The 19,294-nt window shown below is 49.6% G+C and overlaps 1 protein-coding gene across 1 annotated transcript; it reads left to right on the plus strand.

Annotated features, from left to right (window-relative positions):
- Positions 1–1,328: 1,328 nt before the first annotated feature.
- On the plus strand, positions 1,329–18,171 carry SRD5A3 (steroid 5 alpha-reductase 3). The gene is made up of 6 exons (XM_084758165.1): positions 1,329–1,601; positions 11,229–11,371; positions 12,453–12,488; positions 12,918–13,115; positions 14,513–14,647; positions 15,579–18,171. The coding sequence occupies exons 1-6, from the start codon at positions 1,381–1,383 to the stop codon at positions 15,836–15,838; spliced, it is 993 nt and encodes a 330-aa protein (XP_084614291.1). The 5' UTR covers positions 1,329–1,380; the 3' UTR covers positions 15,839–18,171.
- Positions 18,172–19,294: the final 1,123 nt, after the last annotated feature.

Raw genomic sequence — 19,294 nt, forward strand, 5'->3', positions numbered from 1 at the left:
GGGGCTTTGGGGCTCCTCAGGGGTCTCAAATGGGGCTCCACAACATCAAGGTGTATTCAGGGGCATTGCCATTTTTTCTATTGGCTATAAGGCTGTGATAAAGACCTGTATTACAGAGCCGGGCTTGGTGGCGCATGCCTTTAATTCCAGCACTCAGGAGGCAGAGACAGGAGGATTGCTGGGAGTTCGAGGTCAGCCTGGTCTACAAAGGGAGTCCAAGACAGCCAAGGCTACACAGAGAAACCCGTCTCAAAAAAAAAAAAAAAAAAAAAAGACTTGTATTACAGGGCGCAATTGGATCCCAGCTGCTTCCTCCTTTGTGAGTAGCCTTTGTACTCAGGGCCCCAATGGCCTGAGATACAACTAAGCACCTGTCAGTAGAGAACCAGGCCTTCATCCAACGTGATAGTGTTTTCCAATGGTACCCAAAAGACGGCATCAGGCCAAGAGCCACATCCCTGGAGGGAGGTTTGTGGAGCTTTGCAGTCACAGTCCCCTCGGACTCAAGACGGTGAGTGCACACAGGTCTTCCAAATCTCGCGTTTTCACTTCCAGCAGCAAAGGCAGCAGACCCCTGCCAATGGTAGTTAGATACTTTGTCCATAGAGCAGAACTGCATCGTGAGCGGATGGGTGGAAAACGCCTGGAGGGCATTACCCCACTTTTCTACTCCAAGGTCCAGAGGTGGCTGGAGCAGCTGCAGCTCACAGCTGACAAAGCCTAGACGTCCTTAAGCAAGGCTCTTCCAGAGGTCAGCCCTGAATTTGCACAGTGACCCCACTCCACCCCCCTCCCCCCCCCCCCCGATCTGGAACACGCTGTCTCCTGGGGGAACCTTCTGGGGGACCCAGCCAAGACTCCAGCCTGGACTTCAACCAAAACTTCTCTTTACACCATTTCGCGGCAGTAATCCCTTCAGTCAAAGTTTACAAGAAACTTGGGCTGTTGAGAACCTGGCCACCACAGTTGGACTCCCACGCGCCACCTGGTGAAGGGAGAGAATCAACAACCCCCAAGCTGTTGTAGGCTTCCACCCACACGTCTCGGCATACTCCCACTCCACTAAATAAAGCAGAATTTCAAGCTAGAGCTGCATCTAGAGTTGCCTGTGCGGGATTAGAGGGAGGGGGAGGGGGAGGGGGAGGGGGAGGGGGAGGGGGAGGGGGAAGGGGAGGGGGGAGGGGGAGGGGGAGGGGGAGGGGGAGGGGGAGGGGGAGGGAGTCCAACGTGACGCGGCTGGGCACCGGCGCAGCTCGCGAGTGGAGAGCCCGGGGGGCGGGGCCGCGCGTCCGGCCCGGGAGCCGCGTCACCAGCACGCGCGCCGCCGCGCCACTCTCCCGCCAGCCTCGGCGGCGCGCGTGCGTAGCCGGCTCCCGGGCCATGGCTGGCTGGGCGGGGGCCGAGCTCTCGGCGCTGAACCCGCTGCGCACGCTGTGGCTGGCGCTGGCCGCCGCCTTCCTGCTCGCGCTGCTGCTGCAGCTAGCGCCCGCCAGGCTGCTGCCGAGCTGCGCGCTCTTCCAGGACCTCCTCCGCTACGGGAAGACCAAACTGTCGGGCCCGCGGCGCCCCGCCGTCTGCAGGGCCTTCGACGTCCCCAAGAGGTAACCGCGGCGACCCGGCGCGCCTGCAGGGGGCAGCAGCAGCGGGTGGCCGCCCGGAGCCGTCCCCGGAAATGACAAAGCATCCCGTGGTTGGCCTGGACCTCAGGGGCCCGTCCAACCTTCTATCGCCCAAATTTAGGCTTCCCATGCCCAGAACTCTGTACTTGAGGTCATGGACGTGAGGCAGGGCCTTCCTCGACTTCCCCAGTTGTCTCCCATGCCTGTCACAGTCAGGAAAGAGGTCCAGAGGGTGCCCTCCTGGGCCTGCGCTGACATCCCTAACCTGCATCACAGCAGGTGCTCTGGCAAACTGACCCATGATGCCCCATCCTGGAAGATTCAGTAGCCAAGTTGTGAAATACTAAAATCGTCTAGGCTCGAACAGATAGAATCCGCTCGGAATATTCTAGAAACATGTTGTTTCTCGTATTTACCCCCACGCTGAATTGAATATGTAGGTGGCGAAATCAGTTAGTACTGTTCTAGACGGGTAAAGCTGTGTCTTTGAAATTCATAATACATTTGCGTTTTGACCTGAATTTGAAAGAATGTGATGGGTTCTGATAGGTTCGTCTAGGTTATTTTCAAAGTCTGTAGACAGTGCCCCACCTCCGCAGATGGCAGCGGGGCTCTCAAGGAACACTAAAAAGTGGACTGGCCCCAGCTCTGTCTTGATGTTGGGAGAGCAGCCTGTCAGAGTGTGAGAGTGAGAGTGGCGACCCGTGTTGTTGTGAAGAATGAATGGTAAAGAGAAAAAGGCCTGAAAGAACACTTCCTTCCTCAGAGGCTCAGTTTTAAAAACATGAGCAAATCCTGCCATCTTACTGTAATCTAATTTGTTTGTCCTGTGTCCCTTTCTGCCATATAGCGATCTATTTTCTGACTTTTGAGAAAAGGTCCCAGTGTCCCTGGATTTCAAAGCACACTTAAAAATCATTTCTGTCCTTGCTATCTCTGGGTAGGGGCACCTCTGCTGTTAACACTCAAGTCTGGCACAAGTCTGTCTTTATGTAACAGCCAAGAAAGAGGTGGGCCGTGCCTGGAACACTTGGTGCTCTGGGCTTCTTGTAAATCCGACTGTGAAATAATCATTCTGTCCCTCAGAGCTCTATAGCAGAGCCTCCCATGGTGCTCAAGGGCTTTGAGCCCCTAAATGTTGGGCTAAGGATGGTCCGACAAATCCAGGCCAATAAGGAAAGGAAATTTTAATGTAGACACACACATACCAATAAATAAATAAATAAATAAATAAATAAATAAATAAAATGAGAACATTTGCATCAAAACTGACAAGGTCTTCAGAAGAACAAATGGCAACAAAAATTGTTATCTGTTTCTTCTTGCCTATCCCTTTCCTCTTAAATTGCTGTCTCCCCGTTTATATGAAAAGAAGGTAACTAGAGATGGGTAAAGTAACATTCTATTGCCAACTTTTCGCTTCCTTCTCTTTCCCAAAGCATTTTCAATGACATTGTGCTTAATCTGTTTATAATGAGAGAAAGAAAGGGGGGGGGGAAGTGAGTTAGAGAGCCGGGCGTGGTGGTGCACGCCTTTAATGCCAGCACTCAGGAGGCAGAGGCAGGCGGATTGATGTGAGTTCAAGGCCAGCCTGGTCTACAAAGATAGTCTAGGACAGCCAAGGCTACATAGAGAAACTCTGTCTCAAAAAACAAAACAAAAACAAACAAACAAACAAAAAAGGAAGTTAGAGGCCACCACCACAGCTGAGTTGCACACGTGTGGTGTGCCGATGACTCTCAGCATTAAATGCCTTTTTTCATTTAGTCTTCATGATTGATCTGTGAGGGACATGTCATTGTCATATTTCCCACTGTGAAGGGCCTATTATTGTCATCATACCCATCCAAGTGCAAATGTATGTCCAAATTCAGGCTTATACCAGTGAGTGTGGCGGCTAGGCCTCGAGTCCTGCCTGTTGCTGTAAGATCCCAAACTCTTTTTTTTTTTTTTTAAGATTTCTTTATTATGTATACAGTGCTCTGGCTGCATATATATCTGCAGGCCAGAAGAGGGCGTCAGATCTCATTATAGATGGTTGTGAGCCACAGTGTGGTTGCTGGGAATTGAACTCATGACCTCTGAAAGAGTAAACAATGCTCTTAACCTCTGAGCCATCTCTCCAGCACCCCCCAAACTCTTTTTTATTTTCGTTTTTTTGTGTAGCTTTGGCTGTCCTGGACCCTTGCTTTGTAGATCCAAAACTCTTAACATCCCGCATGCCTCATTGGCAAGCTCTTGCACCGTGCAAACCTGAGTCACGTCTGAGAGATCAAATGGTGGTGGATTTACTCCCAGAGGGCGGCACTTCGTAATATCTTGGTTAATCCAGATTTTATAGTATTTGGTAATCTTAGCCAATGTGCTTATTCCTTAAATACTTCGAATAGTTTTTCCTTGGGTAAGATGTAATGACATCCTTGGGAATGGAAACAGAAAATATGCCTGTGACTTCTACACTTACCAACAGGCAGCTCTTAGCCACATTTCCACACGTATGGTAGTATTTAGGTCATTTCATTTGTAATTATTTTCTTCTAAGGAAGCAAGAATAAAAACCTAAGTCGGTTCTTGGAATCTGTTTTCTATTCCCTAACCTGGAACCCGTTGTTTGTTTGTTTGAGTTTCGAGACTTGTTTGTTGTTTCTTTCTTTCTTTTTAAAATCAGGGCAACAGCTGCTTTTCTTGTTTTGATTCAACCCGTGGGAAAAGCGTATAAATAAGTGACCAGGACCAAGAGTCTCATTGCTTTTGGCTTCCACGCTTCTGTTTCTAAAATTTCAAAATAGCTCCAAGTTACACGGAAACTGACCCCTGAACTGTTACCACGCTGTGGGTGACATGCTGCCCAGTTTTCTGCCCTAGCGCCCAGGAGCATCAGCATTAGTCGGGCTCTGTGGGTAGGATACAGGCTACATCTTTATCTTTATTAACCTCTTTCTGGAAAGTTAGCATTTCCTTAATTATGAATGTCATCGAGGAACCACAGGCCAATAGCAGTGTCTCCAAGTTTGTGGTAGACTATATAATGCATTAAATAATGTTGAAGACCCCTTGAAGGAGCATTGTTTCTATAACCACAAAAACATAGCGGTCATTCACCACTAGCTCTCGTTATTCAATACACAAGAAATGCATGGGTTCTTTATGCCGTAAACTTGACTTTTAATAATTGGATTGCCTAGATGTCCATGTAACTGATTTTCTTAGTATCTTCCACATATCTTATACATATGGTGACATTTTGAGAAGGGTCTAGGGACTTTGTCAAGCAGCATTTGCATTTGTCCTCAGGTCCAGCCTGGGGTGAGGCAGCAAGGCCCCCCCCCACACACACACACACCAGAGTGTTTGGAACAAAGGATAGGAGGTCGGAGGCCCAGTTGGCTTGGTGGATAGCCTTGAGTTTGAGAGTCACCGGGTGAGCTGTTTACCATGTCCTTGATGCATTTAGCTTAGCTTACCAGTCTTCCCAGAGGCCTGCTGTGAGACAGAAAAAAAAAATAACGCAAACAAATTTCAAAGGAGGGCAGTCTTTTCCCAGGGAGCTAAGTGCTGCAGAGGAGACCCAGCAAGGTTATTTGAGCAGCAACAAGAGTTGTGAGGACAGACAACCTGGAGAGGATGGTGGGGAGAGAGGCCCGAGGCAGAGTCTTGTGGGCCCTGAGGTGGGGGTGGGGTGGGGTGGGGTGTGTGGGGGAGGGGTGGATATGGAAGCTGCTGATCGTCGTAGGACTTAAAAAGGACAGTGCTGTTGTGTGGGAAGGCCTGGGTAAGAGGCTGCTGTGTTTGTCCAGGAGAGAGATAGTGGCACTTGTGTAGATTACAGCTGTAGCATCGTGGGACCTGCAAGTGTCATAGGCAGAGGTGGCGTTCCAGTAGCGCAGGCCAGGTTAGCTGGGTAGAACCGACTGGGCATTAGCCCCCTGCCCTAGTTACCCCGCAAGCTCCCCTGGCTTAACTCTGCGGCCAGTCCCAGCACTCAGTGCACATGTGTGTGAAATAAAATTGTTTCCTGGGCTCCAAACCACAGAGCAGTTCCAACCCTACGCAGTCCCGTCTCAGTCTGACTTTGCACCCTGCGACTTGCTTCTCCTGACCCCCTCCCCCATTGCAGTTCAGGCTTTCTTCACTGGCCCTCATCCTACCGCAGAGCTTTTGCATTACCTGCTGTTTTCCCTCGCCTGGCCCCTGGCTTAGATGTCGTACCCTCACTGAGGCCTTCCGACCTGCCGTACTTCTTTTTTTTTTTTTCCTGCCTTACTTCTTAAGGTGGTAATTCCACACTCCCCAACAGTCCTTGTCCTTCTCCTCCCTCCATTCAGACACAGCCCATAATAATCACCCAAGTAGTTATTCGGATCGCTGTATCCCTGCTCCCAGGACCTAGAAACCAGCACTTCTAGGAAGTGAATTACGGAAGGAGGAAAAAAAGAGGAGTGTGTCTTCACCCAGAAGGTGGTGGGGGGTTTGAGGTGTGCATTATAGGTCATATGGCCCTTTAAGAACAAGCAAGAGACAGGCCCTCCTGTAAGGACTAGAAAGACATTCAGACAGCAGAACAAAGTGTGAGGCTGAAAACAGTATAGTGTATTTAAACCAAAGGTGCCACGGAACAAGTAGAGCCGTATGTGAGGCATAACCCAGCAACTCATTCGAAACGGCTGATTCACTTCCTTACAGGCTTTGCATAAACTGGCCATGTGTGATGGAGGGCCAGGAAAACAGACTCGAGCAAGCCACATTGGCAGGCTGGAGAACAGCAAGGTGATACAAACACCAGGCATTTCTCACGGCATCCACAGCCAACGGCTGCCATCGCTGTGGCCTTGGATAAGGAACCCTTAGTTTCCCCTGTGCCTGCCGCGTGAAGGGAGCGAACTGTGGATGAAACTTCATACTCACGCCTCTTCTCCCTGTTCTCAGTCTGCAACCTTTACGTCACAGCTCAATAGTCTCTCTGTCACCAAGACATGGATGTTGTATTTGGTTTTTCGTTATTTTTTGTTTAGGAGTGTTTTGTCTGCATATCTGCCTGGGCACCTTGCCCATGCCTGGTGTCCCTGGAGGCTAGAAGGGAAGTGGTGCCCCTTGGGATTGGGTGATTGTGAGGGTTGCGAACCTCCGTGTGATGCTGGGAATCCAACCTTGGCCCTTTGCGAGAACAGCAAGTGCTCTTCCTAGCTGAGCCATCTCTCCAGCCCCTCAGATGGATGTTTTAAAACTTTGGAAAGGGATGAATAATGGTTTTCTTTTCAAATGCTTTATTTTGGTATGCCTGTATGGATCCCCGTTATAAAAGCCTGTGTCCCCACAGGGCCCCGTGTCCTCTGCCCTCCTCTCCGGGTCATGCCACACAGCCATCAGGGAGCCACAGGTGGAGCACACCCAGCATGCACCTCTCTCAGTGCCTCTGCAGCCTTTCCCCCTGCGTGGAAAGTGTACAAGGTGACCTCACCTAATAGTGTATATTCTAAGTCCATCCATTTCCCTGCAAAATTTTTAACTTCATGTACAGTGCTTAGATTTAGAATGTTAACTATTAAGTGAAGTCACACAACCTCAGAAAGAAGGGAAACAAGCCAGGCGTGGTGGCACAAACCTTTAATCCCAGCACTCGGGAGGCAGAGGCAGCAGAATCACTGTGAGTTCCAGGCCAGCCTGGTCTGCAAGGTGAGTCTAGGACAGCCAAGGCTACACAGAGAAACCCTGTCTCAAAAAAAGCGGGGAAGGACAAAGTTCTCTCTCCCATGCACACTCTAGCCAATGATACATGTTTATGCAAACACACGTACATGTGGGTACACTACAACATGAAGAAAGAGAGGGAAAAAGAAGTGAGGGAGGGCTGAATATAGGACAGAGCTATGATAGAGGACATAGAACTAATTGTTTTTCTAGTTCTAATTCTGCCATGAATGCTTTTGGGTTTTGTGGCAGATAAGTGCATAAAATATATTAAATACTGAAAAGTGTACAATCTAATGTACAAGTCCACAGCTCCCATTCTGAACCCCTATCTAACATTATAGAAGTGTGTTGAGTTGTATAGACCATGGGTCTAGCAATTTGGTGTGTGATGCTTTTATTCATTTGCAAGTTTTTTAAAAAAAATAATAAAGTTTATAATTTTTTTTTTCGAGACAGGGTTTCTCTGTGTGGTCTTGGCTATCCTAGACTCACTTTGTAGTCCAGGCTGGCCTCGAACTCACAGCGATCTACCTGCCTCTGCCTCCCGAGTGCTGGGATTAAAGGCGTGCGCCACCACCGCCCGGCAAGTTTATAATTTTTTAAAAGAAGTGTGCATGAATTGCATGTACTATGCAGATGACCCTTCCAGAAAAGCCATCCCCACCACCTGTCTAGAATAGCACACTGCTCTGGTCCCATATCAGATGTTACTCTAGGTGCGTACAGCATTACTGACTCCACTATAAGGGGACTTGCGTTAGTACAGAGACCGAGTCTGTTTGCATCCTTTAAGTTCAGGCTCCTAGAACTTGGCTTAATGCACTTCAAGTAGGCCGTAAGTACATAAGAAAAACCAGGAAGAGCACCCAGCCCCCGCCTCTGTGCAGAACCTGCAAAGCGTACAGTTAGAACTGTCCTTAACCTTCTGCTGCGGCTGCAGTAGTCCTCAGCCCGCACCTGGGATCAGTCTGGACAGCACATCAGAAGGATGACCTGGAACTCAGCAGAGGGCCAGAGCTGTCGTGGCGTGTGGCTGCGATGCACGACCTCGTGGGGAAAGAGGCTGCTGTTCAGATGGGAGCACAGAGGGGCTGCCACAGGATGGCTGGAGTAGTTCGTCAGACTGGGTTTCTGGGTGTGGGCATGGGCCAGAGCTATGGCTTCTTTTACAAGCACGTTCTGGTGTATATTTAGTCCTCGTTGGCTCCAGGTCATCTTTGATTGTCACAAGCCAAAGTGAAAAGAAAAGAAAAAATTTATTATTGGTGTATGAAAGACCAGACCAAGGGAGTTCACGTGATCACCTTAATTGATTTGAATATAGGATTTTTTCTTCTTTCTTTCTTTCTCTCTTTCTTTCTTTCTTTTTTAGACAGGGTTTCCCTGTGTAGCCTTGGCTGTCCTGGAGTAACTTTGTGGACCAGGCTGGCCTCAAACTCACAACGATCCGCCTGCCTCTGCCTCCCGAGTACAGGGATTAAAGGCATGTGCCATCACCTCCCGGCTAGGAAAATTTTTTGCTCGAACATGCTGAACTCAAAAAATACAATCTGCTTCAACACCCAAAACTTTTGCATGCGGACACAATGCCCCATGTGGAAAAAAGTTCACACCTACCTTCATGAGATCGGTGGTGGTCAAATGGCGGACACACTAAACAGTGTCATTCGTGTAAAGTCGCCTTTAGCTTATTAGGTACATAAAGTATTGGTTCTATTCTTTGTACGGACTTGGGTCTCACCCTTCAGGTTCTGTGTCGGTGTATATGTAAGAGTCCTGGTGTTTCGGAATGGAAATGCGCATCTGTGGTAGGAACCGCATAGGAGAGTGACCTTAGAAGACGCTGGGAGGGAACTGGGCGGTGGCTCAGTAGGTAAGGATGCTTAGTGCTTAAGCATGAGCGCCTGAGTTACGGCTCCCCAGTACCTGAGTTTAAAAGGCGGCTGTCTTAGTTATGAAGAGACATCATGACCACTGAACTCTTTTTTGTTTGTTTGTTTGTTTTGTTTTGTTTTGTTTTGAGACAGGGTTTCTCTGTGTAGCCTTGGCTGTCCTAGACTCACTTTGTAGACCAGGCTGGCCTCGAACTCACGCCTGCCTCTGCCTCCCGAGTGCTGGTATTAATGGCGTGTGCCACCACGCCCAGCTCACGACCACTGAACTCTTATAAAGGAAGATGTTTAATTGGGGCTGGCCTACAGTTTCAGAGGGTTAGCCCATTATCACCATGGTGGGAAACATAGCAGCCTACAGGCAGGTGCAGTGTTGGAGCTGAGAGTTCTACATATGGATCCGTGGGCAGCAAGGAGAGACGATGTTTCACACATAGCTGAGTGTAAGAGGCCTCAAAGCCCAGGCTCACAGTGCCACACTTCCTCCAGCAAGGCCGCACCTCCTAACAGTGGCCCCAAAGCCCAGGCTCACAGTGCCACACTTCCTCCAGCAAGGCCGCACCTCCTAACAGTGGCCCCAAAGCCCAGGCTCACAGTGCCACACTTCCTCCAGCAAGGCCACACCTCCTAACAGTGGCCCCAAAGCCCAGGCTCACAGTGCCACACTTCCTCCAGCAAGGCCGCACCTCCTAACAGTGGCCCCAAAGCCCAGGCTCACAGTGCCACACTTCCTCCAGCCAGGCCACACCTCCTAACAGTGGCCCGCTCCTTATGGGCCAAGCACTGAGACACAAGCCTGTGGGGCCATTCCTGTCAAACCACAGCAGCGGGTGTGGCCGCTCGCTGGCCTGTAAAACCGGTGCCCTGACCAGCCAGCAGAGGCAGGATTGCTGGAGCTGGCCACCACAAGGTTTCCCAGTGCTCTTCATAGCGCATTTTGTGTTAGCAAATCAGCAAAATCTTTCACATTAAATTAGCACTGTTAATTTCATTTCACTGGTTTTGTGCCTTTATGTTTGCTTACTTTATAAATAATTCACTGTAAAATAGCTTCATGGTCTTAGTAGTTGGAGAAATAGAATCCCAAAGAATCGCCACCTGGCATTATTGTTTTCATACTATAAAAAATTAATTAATTCCAAATTAGGAAGGTTGGATGAGAAAGATAATGGATCAGGCAATAAAGTGACTGCCACAGGCCTTGAGTTCAAACCCTAGAGCCCACGTGAAAGCCAGACAGACACAGTCCACGCACTTGTAATCCCAGTGCTAGGGAGGCTGGGAATTACTGACCAGCTGGTTCAGCCAATGCTGTAAGCAGTTTTGAGCTGCCTGATGTGAGTCCTGGAAATAGAACATGGGACTTCTGCAACATCAGTGCGTGTATACACACACACACAGTAATAAATTGAAATTTTTTTACAGTAAGGTGCATAAGACGGGAAATGGCTTAGCAGTTAAGAGCGTGCACTGCTGTTTCAGAGGACCAAGCTCCATGACTGTGATCCAGTTTGGGATCTAAAAGACTTTCACAGATCTCATGGTGTTAGCATGATCTACATCTTCTGGGCAGGATGCTGCGGCTCCTTGTGAGAATTTGGGGACCACTCTTGTCACCCAGAGATGGGAGAAGGTTAACCAATCCGCCTTTCACTCCAATTTAATGAGTCTCATCATTTTTCTTTTTGGTTTTTTTTCGAGACAGGGTCTCTCTATGTAGCCTTGGCCATCCTGGACTCACTTTGTAGACCAGGCTGGCCTCGAACTCACAGCGATCCGCCTGCCTCTGCCTCCCAAGTGCTGGGATTAAAGGCGCGCGCCACCACGCCCGGCGAGTCTCATCATTTTGAAGTACATTTTTAACATATTCCCACCTGCAGAATTCAGGGTCTGTTTAAACTAGAGCACGGTTCTGGGATGTGGGCAAGGTGGGGTGGGAACGGGGTGGGTGGCAGAGGAACTTATTGTCTTGTGGGGACATGCAGACATTTAGGTGGCCGTTGCCTGACTCTTCCTCCTGTTGCAGGTATTTTTCTCACTTCTACGTCATCTCAGTGGTGTGGAATGGCTTCCTGCTCTGGTTACTCTCTCAATCTCTGTTCCTGGGAGCGCCTTTTCCAAACTGGCTTTGTGCTTTGCTCAGAACCCTTGGGGCAACACCATTCAGAGGTAATTTGGCTCCCTAGCCTGTTCCTGGTTCCTGTCCACAGTCTGGCCCCTCTGCAAGGCCTAGGAAGTGGAGGGCAGACAGATTTGGCATGGCTAATTGGTCCCAAGTCCTCAGCAAGCTGCGGCAGAGCCCACGGTCAGGCCTGTGCCGAATGCAGGACTGTGTGTTCTCCCTCTGATGTGTGTGATAATCTTATGAAGAGGGCCTCACACACACTGGGAGGCTTTGGAAAGCCTTCAAGTTTGCATCGAAACATTTACCATTTATACAGATGCAGCCAGCATCATGCCTCAGGGCTCATAAAAAATTGATTTAAAAAATTACCTTTTGGTAAACTTTATAAAAGGTTTGGGGCTGGAGAGAGGGATCGGTGAGTAAAGGTGTTCGCCACCAGGCATGATGGTGTGACTTCCACCTGTAGGGCCTGCAGTGGATGTAAACATGTTTTTGTTTTGATCCCCACAGTTTGGAAGGAGAAACTGACTTCTACAAGTTGTCCTTTGGCGTGCGTGCACACACACACAAGCACACGAGTAAATAGTTAAAATTAAACAAAAAAGGTTCGCTCTATTGTGAATCTTCAGTTAAGTGATGAAACCGTGACTAGCAGCGTATAAGGGCTCTGTAGAAGGGGTGGGGGTCCTAATGCATGTGCACCCCTTGTTGCTTACCATGTTTATGTGTTTGGAAGGCTAGATTTGAGGAGTTTTCATTATTTGCTTTATCCTGTTCATAAAGAGTTTAAAACCAGGTTTTAATTTACTTAAAATACAGAGAACAAAGCAAGCCTGGTTGTGGAAGGAGTCCTTACCCTTGGGCAAGCGGACAGCAGGGTGATGTGTAGAAAGGAACACTAGGAGGCGCTGGTCAGGCGCTAGTCCGTGAGCTGCGTGCCAGCAGTGGGAGTAGAAGTTCACTGAGAGGTGTCCTTGTGCTGTGTGACCCTGTTACTTTACAGTATTTTTAAAATGAGCAATTCTTCATACTTCCTCGGCAAGCACTTAGTGTTGGGCCTGCAGGATCTTGGGACCCACTGTCTCTGTAAATGTGTAATTTCTCTTTGTTCTCTTCTTTTGGCAGCTCTGGGGATGGAGTCCAAGGCCTCCCAAATGCTAGGCAAGTGCTTCACCACTCAACTCCATCTCCCTTTATTTTTGAAGTCTGGAAAGAAATACTCGCCTGTCTGACCCCTGCCTCTGTCTCTGCCTTGGTGGGTGGGTGTGGCCCATCAGATAGGACTGGTTCAGCATCATCACGTGACTCTCCCTGACCACTGCCGCTGGCAGAGACTATGGCCCCTGAGTCCTGAGCACACAGGCTCCCCCCTTGCAATGCCCAAGTGGCTACAGGCTCTTAAATGATAGAGTCCCAGGTGTCATTCAGCATGGCTGCCATTCAGCCTGCTGTGTCCTCACGGCTTGAAAGAGGAAGTCACTCCTTTCCTTTTCGTAGCCTCCCCATCCCTTGACTCTGTTTCACAGCGGGTGACCTCACCACTTGGCTCAGGCTGAGGAGAGACTGACCCTGTCGCCTTCCGCATTGCAGTGGGTGAGCTGGCGCTGTCCTCCTTCTTGGTGTTGGTGTTCCTCTGGGCCCACAGCCTGCGCCGGCTCTTCGAGTGCTTCTACGTCAGCGTCTTCTCTAACGTGGCCATTCACATCCTGCAGTACTGTTTCGGGCTCGTCTACTACGTCCTAGTTGGCCTGACTGTCCTGAGCCAAGTGCCCATGGATGACAAGAACGGTGAGTGGCCCTGGCGGTGGGTTCAAAACTCATCATGTCAGAAGGTCAATACGTTAACCGTGACCGATAAAGCCCGAGAGAGGCCAGCATGAGCAGCCATGGCAATACTAACGCACAGGCTGTCCTGGGGTGTGTAAGGATATTGAGGTTAAGGTCTGTGGGGTTGCCCTGTAGGAGGGAGGACGTATAGCTGAGCTCTGAGCAGGAGGCAGGAAGCTCCAAAGAGGGAGACTCTAAAGAAAGGGGTGCATCAAAGGAAGTGGCCTTATCAGCGCCCAGTTATCTGGGGATGTGGGGAGGGAGGGGAGAGAAGTCACACTCTATGGGATTAAATCACAGACCCTGAGACAAAGGTGCTTGGGGTGAGTCTTCTGTTGAAGAAGGAACCCAACCACTCCCCTGCCATGAATTCTTGGGATGGCTGCCCTCAGAACCAAGCCTTTCTTCTTGTGGGGCAGCCTGAGGGAAGAGGAGAACTGAGTGTGGTGGTAAGCGGAGATTGCCCTGTGGTTTCCAGCGCTCTAGCCAGGAGGAGAGAAGCAAACTCTTGTGTATGAGAAGGAAGCCAAGCAGGTCGTGGCTTCGTGTGGAAGCCAGGGAGCCATGTGACAGCCCAACATGTGCAGATAATAGACAACGCGCACCCTTTTGGGTGGCTGGAATGGCTGGTTCAGGGCTGAGGTGACTTGATCTGGAAGCTTCGGGCCCAGGTCATCTGGAACCCTTCTCTCCGCGTCCTGCATCATAGGCTGAGACAGCTCTGTCCTGCCAGCTCTAGGCGATGGAGCCTCCCCTCTTCTTTGACTGCTCCTTAAAGTCTGCTCTGCTGCTGTAACACACTCCCCGAGGCTGTAAGAGTTACTGGAAAAGCAGGTACTGCCCAGGCAGCTCCTGCTGTGTGAATTATTTACTGCTTCCAGCTGTTCAGTCAGCATTCCTAAATCCCCTAGACTTCGTTGCGTTAGTTACCCGTTCTGTTGCTGGGATACAAAGCTATGGCCAAGACTGCTCCCGGAAAGGAAGATCTTACCTTGGCTCACCGTTAACAGAGTCCAAGAGTCCGTCACAGTGGGAGACGTGGTGGCAGGAAGCCGAAAGAACACACCTCAGGGAGATGTTTCTTTAGAGAATTTTTCCTTGTTGGGAGAAGGTGAGCAAGACGACTTAAAACAGGACCCAGTGATAGAAGTGCAAAGCAGTCTCATCACAGCTCAGTCACTCCGGGATGGGCCGAGTTCTCGCCAGAAGCATTTGCAGGCTGTTCGAGAGGTGCCAGTACGGTCCCTGCCTGTGACCACTGGAGCTGCACAGCCTGCGAAGCTGTCCAGAGGCAGTTATGCCAGCATGGCATGGCGCCTCTGCAGCCTTGCCTAACAGGACACTCCCTGTCTCCGTAGTGTCTGTACTGGGGAAGAATCTCCTCATGCAAGCTCGGTGGTTCCACATCCTGGGGATGCTGATGTTCTTGTGGTCGTCTGTGCACCAGTACAAGTGCCACGTCATCCTCAGCAACCTCAGGAGAAACAAGAAAGGTGAGGTTTCCCCTGGAGCCGCTCGGATGGGTTCCAGCCCTCAGAGGTGGGCTTTCTCTCCTTCCCTTGTCAATATCAAATACTCACTTTTGACAAACACCTTTGCAAGTTGTGATCCTCTGGCCGGTAAAATGAGGCAGCAGATCTCCCTGCCAGATCTAGCTCTGACAGTCTATACCCACCTGTGGGGACAGCACCTCACACGTGCATTTGATTGGTCTGTGGACCACTCATATCAGTATGGAGTCATGTTACCCCAGCTGAAGGGAAGAAACTCGGCTTCTGAGTTAGCCTGTGCTGACCTGTCACGGGTACAGTTTGCGTTGTTCTTGTTTTATAGATGAGGAGGCCGAGGCATGGAGAGATTATGCTATTTGCACGACATTACCCAGTTATCATCGGGGAGAGTCAGGGTGTGAATTCTTGAACCCCGAGTCTGGCATCTGAACTGTTGTATGCTTTTGAGACAGATTGGAATCGCAGCAGAGCCCTTTGCCAGTGTTTTTGTTGTTGTTGTTGGTTTTTATTTTTCTTATTGCTACTGCTGTTTTGAGACAGGGTCACTCTAGTACAGCCCTACCTGTCCTAGAACTCACTAAGTAGACCAGGCTAGCCTCAAACTCCCAGACTTTCTCCTACCTCTGCTTCCCAAATGCTCTGCCACCTAAGATCTAAGGCGTGCGCCACCACACCCAGCAGGCCTTTTGTTTTGAGACATAGTCTCATTGGCTGGCCTCACAGAGGCCACCTGCCTGTGCCTCCCTGCCTGTGCTGGGGTTACAGCCATGCCACACTCGTGCCTGGCTGAGGTTGGTGGACGGTGAGAATGGGACAGGATGGTGGTTCTCACACAGGGTGTGGCCCTTGGTAGAGTTGCCGCCGTCTGGTTTCAGAAGTGGAGGAGTAAACCACCATCGCTGTTCTGTTTCAGGGGTGGTCATTCACTGCCAGCACAGGATCCCCTTTGGAGACTGGTTCGAATATGTGTCTTCGGCTAACTACCTGGCGGAACTGATGATCTACGTCGCCATGGCTGTCACCTTTGGGTTCCACAACCTAACCTGGTGGCTGGTGGTGACCTACGTCTTCTTCAGCCAAGCCTTGTCTGCATTCTTCAACCACAAATTCTACAAAAGCACGTTTGTCTCCTACCCAAAGCATCGGAAAGCTTTCCTTCCATTTTTGTTTTAAAGCAGGCTTCACGGTGAAGAGTGCGGGCCGGGGGGCGGGGCCAGATTCCGTTCCTATAGACACGAATGCGGGCCGGGGGGCGGGGCCAGATTCCGTTCCTATAGACACTGGAGGCAGGGCCTGAGGGGCACTTTCTGCAGGAGTGTTGGCATTGCCTGTTCTCCTTCAGCACTGAGCAAGGCAGTGCCCCCGAAGAAGACACTCCCGGCAGACAGGGCTTGCAGGATCTGCTTCTGCCAAGCTTTACAGAGCCAACCAGCTGCCAGCAAGTAAAGTAAATGGGCATCTCCAAGCTGCCTTACAGTCACACTAACCAGGAGTGTGAACAGCTTTGCACGCACGCACCCACACATGCATGGTTGAGTGCACTCGCTCGCTCTCGCTCTCTCCCTTGTACATGAAAGAAAAAGATCACCTGTGCTCAGATAGCTGTGGGAACAGGAAACTAGACCGAGTGCTGTGGGAAATCACAGGGTTTTAATAAACGTTGCCTGTCAATTAAAACAGGAACCTCTGGAAACACGATGAATGTACGGACTCATCCCAGTGGGCCCAGGGAGAAGGGAGTCTGCTGGAGTTAGTTAAATGCCTCATTTCACAATTTCACATCAGTATCTTCAGTTCATAAACCACAGCCTCACCTGCCCTGAAAGCCAGCCCAGCAGGAAGTTTGCCAACCTCTTTGACGGGATCCTCTTTTTAACATTTGTACTGAAAACATGGAGAAATAAAGTATTTTTATACATATGCATATAGACGTGGCCTGGACTGGGTGACACTGACAGAACCTGTCTCACTCCAGCCTTACTCAGACCGTGTCCACATACGCCTGGATCTGTTTCAACTAGTAGAGAGAACCCAAAATACACTAGGAATAAAGCTACCCCTCAAACAGCTTACATTAAAGGAAATAGCCGGTTGGGTCAAAGGCAAGTGATACCATTGTCCAGGCTACAGGAAAACCTCCACATTCCTGCCGTGGGACATCTTCTGGGCCTAGGTGTGGCTAGTTAGTTAGTCAGTGCTTGCCTAGAGTGTATGAGGCTCTGAATTCTGCTACCAGCGCCGTGAGAAATGACTTGGGCATTCTGCTCACCAGCTGAGGTACTTGGGAGTTTGTTTCGTTTTGTTGAGTCAGGGTCTCAGGTAGCCCAGCCTGCCTTGAAGTCATTATGTACCAGAGAGTGATCTTGCACTTTGACCCTCCTGACTCAATCTCCCAACTGCTGGAATTGCAGGTCTGTGCACTCCAGTCCTGTGGATTGAACACATGCATCCTACACACTCTGCCTGTGTCTCCCGCCCCCAGCTTACTCAGTTAATGTGGGTGCCATATACTCTACTGAGTGAGACATCCCTAGATCCATAACTGAGCCCAAGGCCTCACAAATGCTAGGCAGAGCCTCTTGTCACTGAGCTACACCCTAAGCCTTTTAATCTAACTGTAAACACATTATGGTGGGACTCTGTACCCAGTAAGAGCTCTTTTGTTGTTGTTGTTTGTTTTGTTTTCTTTGAGACATGGTCTCTCTATGTATCCCTGGCTGTCCTGGACCAGGCTAGCTTCAAACTCAAAACGATCCATCCATCTCTGCCTCCCAAATGCAGGCATTAAAGGCATGTGCCACCACACCTAGCAACAGATAAAGAATCTCTGATACCTTTAATCCCAGCACTTGGGAGGCAGAGGCAGAAGCAGGCAAATCACTGTGAGTTCGAGGCCAGCCTGGTCTACAAAAGGAATCCAGGAAAAAAAAATCTTTGATAGAGTGAAGGAAGGATGGCACCAAAAATCTAACATGGTGAGCTAATCAGTTTTATTAGAGTTCCTTACAGGAATGTAAATGACTCAAGGCAGGTGCATCACCAAGGCCTACTCCAGTATGGATGACAGCTCACAAAAGCAGGCAAGACTGCAGCACACTGCCCAGCCTGCAGGCAGCTCAACAGGTTAGACAGTGTCCTCTCTATGTAGCCCAGCTAGTCTCTGCTTTTTCTCCCAGGAAGCGTAGCTTGTGTCCTTACACGGGACATATCCTCGCGGAGGAGGAGGGGCCTCCCGAATCTGCTTAGCAGCTCCACTGCATAGTTTCTTTCCTGAGTTTAGTGAGCTTGCCTTCAGGATGGAGTGCTCCAACTCCCCGTAGAGCAGCCATTTCTTTCCCCTTCCCTTTAACATCTAATGCCTAATGAGCTCCCCTTAAAGCAGAAGACTCAGGCCTAGGAGCGAACTGCCATCTAGCACACAGCTTACAAACCCCACCCTGAAGCTCCTATGTAAGCCCGTTCCTTGTGTTTTCTCTACTGTCAATTAAATCACCATTTAATCACGATTAACTGTTTGTTCTGTCAGTTCAAATAAACAAGGATTACTATTTAGAATTTTCTGTCTTTGGGGCCAGGGCTCAGGAACAAAACTCTTCCAACACAGGAGATGGATGCAAATCATACAGCGGTTTGTTCTAACGCGCATACAGATGGCATGCATGGTTTTAAATAAAAAGTTTAAAGGAAAGTTGTATTTTGCATCAGGATGAAATTTTACACCTAAGTTCAACTGAGGATTTGGACTTAGGAGTAAAATAAGGAACATCTCCTGTGGGGTCCGGTCAGTCTATGAGAAAGCTCCAGTATCTTATTCCATCCCCTACTGCACTTTGCTGTCCCTTGTACACGATCCTCTATTTCTTTCTCTTCTTCCTTGCCCAAACGTGTCACTTCTAGGTGAAGACAAGAGAATAGAGAAGTCCTCAAAAGGGCTCAGAACAGGGCGTGGCAGTAAGTCAGTTCCTAGCACACCTGCCTAGCATGCGTGAGTCTCTACGTTTGATTCCCGATCCTGTATAAAGCCAAGTGTGGTCACAAATGCCTGTAATCCCAGTACTTAGAAAATAGAGGCAGGAGGATCAGCAGTTAAAGGTCATCCTTGGCTACGTAGCAAGTTCAAGACCAGCTTGGGCTACATGAGACCCTCTCTCAGAAAAGAAAAAAGTGGACATTGGCGCGTGTGTGTGACTGTGTGAATGAAGTGACGTGAATGTTAGATGGGGCCTGAGCAGTGCAGCACACCTGAGAACCGTGCTGCATCTAAAGGGGTTGTGGTTGTGAAGAGATTACAAAAGGGAGAGTATCATACAGGCTTACAAACTCTTCACAAGCCTCATGTGCAAATTCTTCACCTCCTGCCAAGTTGGGAGGATATGATGCTGTGCTACCTCAGAACAGCATCCTCTACCACAGTGTGCCGAAAGTAGCCTCTGTTTTGGGTTGTAACTCATCCTGCACACTAACATGTTCTTAAGAGTATGCCTGTGTTACTTGACTCCACAGTGCTGTTGTAAGACTCTGATCTGGAGAGTCTATTCCAGAAAGTGACTGGAGTGAGAAGTAGAGGCCGGTTTGATGCAAATGCAAGAGGAAGTTTATTGGTCCAGCGCAATGGGGTCCACCTGCACC

The sequence above is a fragment of the Acomys minous genome (genome assembly GCF_964271855.1).
Source record: "Acomys minous genome assembly, chromosome: 15".
NCBI classification, from domain to species: Eukaryota; Metazoa; Chordata; class Mammalia; order Rodentia; family Muridae; genus Acomys; species Acomys minous.

Bases quoted from the DNA above. Each gene is read 5' to 3' on its own strand.
- SRD5A3 (XM_084758165.1), top strand. From the start codon at position 1,381: ATGGCTGGCTGGGCGGGGGCCGAGCTCTCGGCGCTGAACCCGCTGCGC. The intron at 11,372-12,452 runs GTAATTTGGCTC...TTCTTTTGGCAG, and splicing joins TGGGGCAACACCATTCAGAG to CTCTGGGGATGGAGTCCAAG. The intron at 14,648-15,578 runs GTGAGGTTTCCC...GTTCTGTTTCAG, and splicing joins CCTCAGGAGAAACAAGAAAG to GGGTGGTCATTCACTGCCAG.